At 37.1% G+C, this 8,664-nt stretch overlaps 1 protein-coding gene across 1 annotated transcript; it reads right to left on the bottom strand.

Moving 5' to 3' along the window:
- Positions 1–7,450: 7,450 nt before the first annotated feature.
- LOC124375048 (LIM/homeobox protein Awh-like) lies at positions 7,451–7,701 on the bottom strand (the record flags this gene model as incomplete). Its single annotated transcript, XM_046833171.1, has 1 exon — positions 7,451–7,701. A coding segment is annotated over one exon (251 nt), but the record flags the coding sequence as incomplete, so codon positions are not given.
- Between the last annotated feature and the right edge of the window lie 963 nt (positions 7,702–8,664).

Raw genomic sequence — 8,664 nt, 5'->3', positions numbered from 1 at the left:
TATAACTAAGAAATTTTAGCAGATTTTGTTTTATACAGTTACATTGCTCAGGTAATAGCGTACAACAAGATATAAACGCAGATTTATACGAGAAATTTCCAATTATTTATATTTAACATGGACCCTGTTATTAAGAAAGAATTTTGGTATATTGTATAACAATATTCATTATTAGTTTTTGAAATCACAGATTAATAAAGCTTTGATAATTAATTCCCTATTTTTCCATTTTCTGTTCCTGACATTTTGTTAAATGTTTCAGTATCTTAAAATATGAAAGATTACTTTTCCGTTCTTCATTTAAAATACTTTATCTTAATCTTAATCCAGTACCCAAATTCTGCATTATTAAGCTTATTGTTAATTGATGGTCATGCGAGTGGAGAAAATAAGAAATTTAAAATCAACAAAATGTAAGAAAATTTATACTATAAGTATACAGTTGTTAATTAAGGTGACCCACTGAAATTTTTTTATAACTGTAGCTTGAAGTCTAAATTATTTTGACTGTTTTGTAAATTAATACAAATTTTGTTTATTTTAATTCGAGTGCCCTTTGAAATGGACAATCCATCCTTCTTGGAGTTATAATGTAAATTTTGTCCTTCCTGATACACTAATTCTTAAGTAGGAAGGATTTGTGTACTTGGACTGTGGCCACGATTATACAACAATTATAACTGAGGAAACTATTCATTTACAAGAAGAATTTATAAAATTTATGACTTTGCTTTGAGTCAGGAAGAAGTAATATACTACAAATCAGTAGGTTATCAAAGTCAAAATTACATTTGAACAACAATTACCAAGAAAGCAATATTGGATTCAGACTTTGCATTTTTGCTCAAAAGTATTAACAAATATAAAAACATCATAACAAAAAGAAACCATTACGCTAATAAATGAACATATTCCTTACTTCTAAATTAGCCATACCGTGATTGGTGGTAAGATTTAAAGAACAACGTTTATGTTTTATATACCATTTTAGTTATTAAACCTTTTTTATTTATGAGAAGGAACTTATTTATTACCTGTTTTCAAATTATTGTAACAGCTATATAAGTTTTCACCACAAGAGAAAAAAACTTATCACGATGGTTTAGTTTGGAGCACTATTGAGGAAGGAACAAAATTACAGACAGCTATCGAGTCTCTCGGAAAAAAAAAATATTGAAAAACACTGTAAATTCCGGGAACGCAGTAGTTACGATGGAGAATGCTTGAAGGGACGGGAGGAATGTCAGCGAGTCAGGTCTCCCCCGGCCTCCCTTGCGTCTTCTCATACACCTTCAGCCCCATCATGCGTTACCAACACATTCAGCATGGGATCTTGGGATAAGGCTCGTCTAGCGATAAGGACGAGGTTCGGATACTGCCAACATGAAAAAATTACATTTCAAGTTCTAGAATTATTCAGTGTATTATCCCATTCATATATCAATAGTTAGATTTTCCTATATACAGTAATATGCACTTTAAGGAATTAAATTAACATATGGTTTGATAATTAGAAATAATTACATTGGATGTGAAAATGATGATCTAGATCTATTTGTAAGTTTTTTGATTCTAATACGTTACCATGGATCAGAGGGAGGGCCAATAGGTTAACAATAGAGGAGAAAAACTGGTGTGCGGGAATTCGAAGGGAAGACACCTCCTGGTTTTTTGGCTTTCTACCCTTTCTAATGAGTGAATAAATTTACCCTATCTGGTATTAATTTCCACACAGAGAAGTTACAGCCATTTTATGGAGTGGGAAAATTTAAAAAAAGGAAATTTAGTACAAGAAACTTGAATATAATAAGTATTTTCACAGATACAACCCAGGCACAGTCCTAAAATCACTGTACCTCCTCTTTTTAAATTGTTAGGTCAGGGAATCATTACAGCGGAGACATTCATCATAGTATATCGTAAAATTAGGAGGGGTCATTCGACTGGAAAAAAATTATTGCATTGTTTCACTCTAGGTGGATATTTGAGGTACTCGTAATACAAAATTTAAATAAAATTATAAAAATTACTGCATTGTAATCGAATTTCAAGGGATATCAGCTGGTTTTTGTGGGTACAGATTATAAGTTATTATGCAATGTCGGGGTTAATTAGTTCTTAGGCAAAAGATATAGCACCAAAGATGGAAGGGTTTATTTACAACTCTATGGGCTCAGAGGATGATCATTAAGCTGAGTTTTTGTATTTATCTTCCAGAGATTGTATTGTCTGCTGAAATTAATTTTCGAAAGAGACTTTACTTTTTGGCGGTTGGTTAGATAATTGGTAGGTTTGTTTACAGGGTTTATTGCCATCAAATGTTACCCTATTACAGAAATGTTAGCCTCTTATAGAAAAAAGCATTGTGTAAATTACAAAAACTTAAGCTTATAGTTTGACAGTATCTTATAGTTCTGACCGACAGGCAGAGAATGGTTATATTCTTTATCCATTTTTAGACTTCATTGTTTACATGTTGCAATTCATGATTGGAGGAAAATGGTTAATTAATTATTAATAGGATAGGAAATTTACTAACAACGTTGATTTCTATGATCTCGCTTTTGAACTGGATATATGAGGCTTCTGTCGTGGGTACAGAGCCTGTGGTCTCCTCTTCATTTCTTCCCAAGGTGAATATGGATCTGAGAGTAGTTCTGTTTGCTCATAGACCTCGACAGCGGTCCTACCCAATCCAATCCTACCACTTTCTTTGAAAGCAAGCAGGAAAAGTCCTTTTAGGACTTAAGCAATGAGAAGCAATAGAGGATGGTTCTCAGATATTCATGTCCCCAAAAAATGAGAACATAAAAAAATGGGATGCACAATGACTTTACTCGGTGAGCAGAGACACGATGGTGGGAAATTTCGAAGTGTGGGTGATGTTGAGACGACGTAAGATCGTGGGCTAGGACGCTTGGATCTGCCTGCAGCCTTTGTAGTGGTTTTTTTTTTTAGGAGGTAGCGTGATGGTGAGGTTGATGTGACGAGCTCCAAGTTCCCTCGTGATCCCTACCGGATAACTGCCTCTCTGACTACCAGCAATCTTCTGCCCAGCCATCGGACCCTCCATGACCTAGGTGTCATTCAACACATTACAATGATACTGTGATGTCCTTGGAATGTGGACTTATAACTACACATTAAAGTTTCAGGGTTAATTTTTCTGTTGCGCTGATTTTTGAAAATCTTATCCAGAAACAATGTTTTGTATTTCTCACAGGCTATACTTCCTACCAGCAGATTATAATATTGTTTTCAACTAAAGAAATGGAGAGAGAAAGAACCTTTTTAAGAAACAAAATGGTAACTTTACTCTAAGTCCACTACGGGGGGAATAATATCAGTTCGGGTCTTGGACCCCCCCCCCCCCAAATTGTTACCTGGTCTACGTTTCCATGGTAAAACATTGAACTGTTGTGACCAAACAATTCACAATAATTTTTCAGTTACCTCAACAACTTAACTCCTTGGATCAAAGACGAAAGAAACCACATTCCTTTGACTTTAGATTTGAACTGAAGGAATGAAATGAAAATGGAAAATTGAAATATGCCTTTATTCAATGAAGGCGGGAGTTAGGGCTATTTAGCCCTCTTCTGACCACTCAACCTCAACATAATAATACAGGATATATGTATATACATTATTTTACATTTAATGACCTTAAAAACTATAAAAACAAATTCCATTTTAAATTTAAATTTAACCAAGAATAGTATACTACTATGTAATAATTAATAAATCAAATTTATCAGCTGAATATGTATGATAAATTTTTCAATAACAAAGATAATTTAAAAACTTAAATTAACCAATTTAATCTTTTTAAATAATTTCTTGTTATTGCTACATTCCATTCTCTCATCAACACACATGCCTCGACACACAAAGCACGCCGACGAGCACCGCCATTCCGCCACCCCTACAGGACCGCCCAGCAAAACCAAGTCCCTGACCCCCGCCCCAAAAAACGAACCCGACCTTCTATAATACGGATAATTTAATTGCATCAGGAGAAGGAGAGTTCCAGAGGCGACATGCGCTGAAACAGTGAACGAGCCCCTGACTAGGAAGAAGTTCGATTTGAGTGAAACAGGAAACTTGAGACAAGTAACGTGGATCCCCTTCTTCGATATGGTCGCTCACTTATATCGGAAATAAATTTGACAATTTTCAGGGACAGAGTATACAAACAGGGTGACTTGTTTCTGATATAAACTGGAATGTAGGAGTTGAAAGAATGGTGAAGTTGGCGGAGTAGTTGTTGAAGTTTCAGGAAGTGATAGCTGTTTTGGAAAACATGGGAGTTCATCATGCTTCACTATACGTTCTGAGATTGAAATATAAATCTGATACAATAGTTCTTGGAGCACGTTTTGAAGACCATGTCCGAAAGCTCAACTAGTCATGTCACCTGATCACAGCCGATCACAGTAGTTGAAGGTTGTGGCAAGTATGAGGAGTTTTAACAGCATAACCTTGACACTGGGAATAAATTGGTAGATTATATATAGCAAAACGCTTTTAAAACTGTGGAATGCCAGCAAATACTCTATTAACACCGTTATCGTAACGCTGGTCATTTCACTATCTTAAGACTTGAGCTCATAGTAAGACCAAGATTTTTTAATTTGTTTTGAAAATTTAGTACGTGGTTATTGAGTTCAAGTTTTGGGTTTGTCAACGTTGGAAGTCCCAAAATACGGGGTCGATCCAATCTTGGGTTTTCCCAATACCATTGCCATGCGTTTTGTCTTCATTTAATTTCATGCCCATGTTTATTTCGCCCAAACAAGACAATTGATTCACATGTCTTGATTGAGTAGAACCATAAATGTGCCTCAATTCATCAGTGCGGAAACAGGTGTGACGTAAATTTGTTAAATCATCGGGCATAATAAAGATGAAAACTTTAGAGGGGTGCCTTATAATAGATGTGGACGTCATTAATATAAATTGAGAACAATAGGGGTCCAAGAAACAAGAGCCCTGTGGAACAACCCCGTTGTTACGGCTTTCCATTTCAGATATTTTTTCCCTTTCTTTTGACACATTGCTTGTGCTGTCGCCCAGTAAGATACGATTATGACCCAGTTATAACACACTACATCGGAGAAGAAGAAAACCCATACTTCTTCAATTTTGGATGAGGGGAGAAGGGGGTAAATAAACACAGTCGAAGGCTTTGGAAAAGTCAAAAAAGCAGTGAAAAATGGTGATTAGTCTCTTGTCCATTGCCAATCTGATATCATCGGTGATTTTAATTAGGGTTGTGGTGGTGCTGTGATTAGGCCTGAAATCCAGGACTGTTATTTAGATAAGATGTTATAGGTATTTCAGATAAGATGAAATTTGTTGATGTACCACTCTTTCAAGGCATTTGGAGAGACAAGGGAGAATACTGATTGGACGTAGGTCAAGAAGGGGATTGCGGATTAGACACTTTTCTCAACGGACAAACTAGAGCATGCTTCCAGGTTAAGGGAAAGACAGATGAATTTAAAGAATAATTGAAAATGACTACTAAAACAGGAAGGGTGATTGGCAATGTATCTTTCAGAAAGCGCAAAGGTATGTTGTCAGCCCCAACTGCGTTGCTGGTCATCCTCGCGAAAGCAGCAAGCACGTCAGCCTCACTCACAGGTGTGAAAGAAAACTGGCGGCCAGCCAGCCTCTCGAGGAGCAGCCTCCAGCTCAGCAAAATAATCGCTAGCTGCAGATATATTAACAGGGATATTAATAAAGTAATCATTATTATAATATTGAGGTCAAACGGAACAGGTGGATTGATATTGGATTTACCCACACCAAGGTCTTTAATTTTACTCCACAGTGATTTAGTGGACTGAGGCTCTGAAGTGTTGTGTGGTAAAATCTAACTTTGGCGTTACGGATTTGCTGCTGCGTGTGATTCCTAAAACGTTTATATGCCTCCCAATCTTGAGTGGATTTAGAACGTTTAGCTTTTCTGAAGGCGGAATCCCTTTGCTTTTGCAAATTTCTTATGAAATCATTCATCCATGGAGAGGGGGCTTTGGTTACTCTTTTAGTTATGATTGGGGCTTGTTTATCAAATAAATTAGTAAGTAAAGCATTAAATTTGATAACCATTTTGTCTACATTATTGGCAGTGGTTACTTCATGCCAGGGTAAAGCAGCAGCATCTGTGAGAAGTGAAGCATGATCTATGTCCCTGTATCTGCGATATTTGATAATATTGGGCTTATTTTTGGGGGTATGGAGTTTATAGGCACAAAAAATGAGATCATGCTTTGAAAGTCCAGGGGCAGGAAATTGTCCGTGGTGTGCAACGTGGGTCGGGTCAGAAACAGCCATGATGTCAAGCCACGTGTCGGTTGTAGCAGTGTGATGAGTGGCCTGAAGTGGTAGCAGAGACATGTTACATGACTGAAACATTGTGGTCAAAAAGGTTTTTTCATATGTGGTAGGCCCCAACAAATCGGAGTTAAGATCGCCATGACAATGACATGACTGTAACGAGCCATAAGATCGATGAGTGGCGTGTTCAAATTCGGCAAGATGGCCGGTATTGGGGGCCCTATAACATGCACCGACTAAGACTTTCTTCTATGTTTCAATAGAAAGATATTATCCCAATAATATCTTCTAGTACATACTGCAAGGCATTTACAGATCCAGAAAATTCTTCATTACGGGTTATAAGTATTTTTATTTATTTTAAAAATGGTTATTTCTTATTTATCAGTCAATTAAATTAAAGTAGACTATTACTATTTATGCATGTGTACTTTTTTTTCAAAATTTTATTTCTCAATTGATGAAATTTTAATTTTATCACAAAACCTTAAAAAAATTTAAATTATATATATAGGTTGGACTAAAATTAATTAGTTTAAACTTTCCAATCAGTTACATAGAGTGGAATGTGTATTGTTATGATTTTGGTTTATATTTCCGATCAGCCCTCTCTAGAATTTGGATATTTTACTTCATAGGTGCTATTATCGAGTGGATGTTATTTTCTTTTCGTTGGACATTCAGCGCGGGGCAGCACCTTCGGCCGGAGGCACTCGCATTTTGGGTGGCGGTGGAGTCTGTGATCAAGATATTAAAAAACCAAAGTATTTATGTGTGTTTTTTTCAATAAATGGAGTTTAGTTTTTGTTTGGTTATGCTTCTTTTTTGTGTGTGTTTGGACAAAATGTAAGAGGGTGTGGTCGATATAATTACGTAAGTACCCTTTTTTCTTAAGCTAGTAACCAATTGTAATTCAATTATAGTCATCCGTAAATGAAAAATCTGCTAGCGTTGGGGACATAAATGTTAGTTCTGTTACTTCAACTACATCGTTTTATAACGGTTCTCAAGTTCATTGAAACAAGTTTAAGCGTTGGGGGCATATAACGGACTCTGACCCACCAAAGAGGTCACTGAAGAGCAAAATAAAGATGTATCAATTACAGACTCACAGTGGGGAAGACTTCATTTTGCCGGTGTTCAGATGTTTTTTCTGCCTCGCTCTGGAGTTCTGGAACCACACCTGGGTCACTCGCTTGCTGAGCCCCGTGATCTGCGCTATTCGCTCCAGGTCCTGTCCGTCCGGGTTGGAGTCCAGCTGGAAGTTGGCCTGGAGAACTTGCAGCTGTTCCTCGGTGAACGTCGTCCGCACCCGCTTGGCCTTGCTCTTGCTGTGGTAACTCTCCGAATCTCCTCCTTCTGGACAAACACCTCAGAATGACTTAAAAGTCGCTTAAAAATAAACTATAATTTATTTTACTAGAAAAAAAGTTTGGGTTTGCCAGCTCTCTCCAACACAGCCTGAGAGATAATCCTTCACCAAAATCCATCGCTATTTATTATTGGCCTCTGGTCAGTCGTAGGTGGTTGGTCGACGAATGCATACGTATATCTGTTTTTTCTGTAGTTCAGTTTTAATAATTAGTGTTGTGTTTAGTTGTTTATCATATTTTACAGTTAGTGAAGTTGGCACAAAACATGGTGGTTCTGATTCCTGACTTAGGCGTGTCACAACGCTCTGGTATGATTTGTTTATTTTAACCTAGTTTGTAATTATGTGTTTAGGTTAGTTATTTACCTGAAGAAGAGATCAGATCTTGAAGATCTTGAAACGTAGCGTTACTGATTTTTTTGTTTCACTGAACGATGGCAAATGTCCGGAAAATCATGTTTCCTTCACATCACCAAAACCCAGCGAGTAGCGTATTCAGGAAGGATGCCCCTAAAACGTCTGAGAATCATAATAGAAAATTTCCCATTTACTTCCACATCGCAACGCCATCTCTCATAACGCAATGATAAAAAAGTAAGGGTGCAAAACGGCATGAGGTTTAACATCGTTTTATGGGCAAAACCTCAAGGTCATTGTATTGCAGTCGGCTTTTGATAGTTTCCTTAATGGATTGTGTATTTTTAATTTTCATATTCAATTACTTCATCTGTCGTTTGAATAGAAGCAAAGATCCCAAAATGAAAGATTCGCAAGATGCGCCTGATAAAGCGTTGACGTAGGGCCTATGTTGGCAGTGCTGCTACCTGTATGACGAAGCGCTAACTAAACCCAGCGCAGATCAATAAGATATGGGAGGTGCTGCGCTCCTGTTGTCGCCTGGCGCGGCGCACTACCTTACCCACCACCATTTTGTGGCTATTGGTTCTCTA

This window comes from Homalodisca vitripennis, unplaced genomic scaffold (genome assembly GCF_021130785.1).
Source record: "Homalodisca vitripennis isolate AUS2020 unplaced genomic scaffold, UT_GWSS_2.1 ScUCBcl_12822;HRSCAF=22743, whole genome shotgun sequence".
NCBI lineage: Eukaryota > Metazoa > Arthropoda > Insecta > Hemiptera > Cicadellidae > Homalodisca > Homalodisca vitripennis.
The sequence above is the reverse complement of the archived record's forward strand: the minus strand, read 5'-3'. Positions and strand labels throughout refer to the sequence as shown.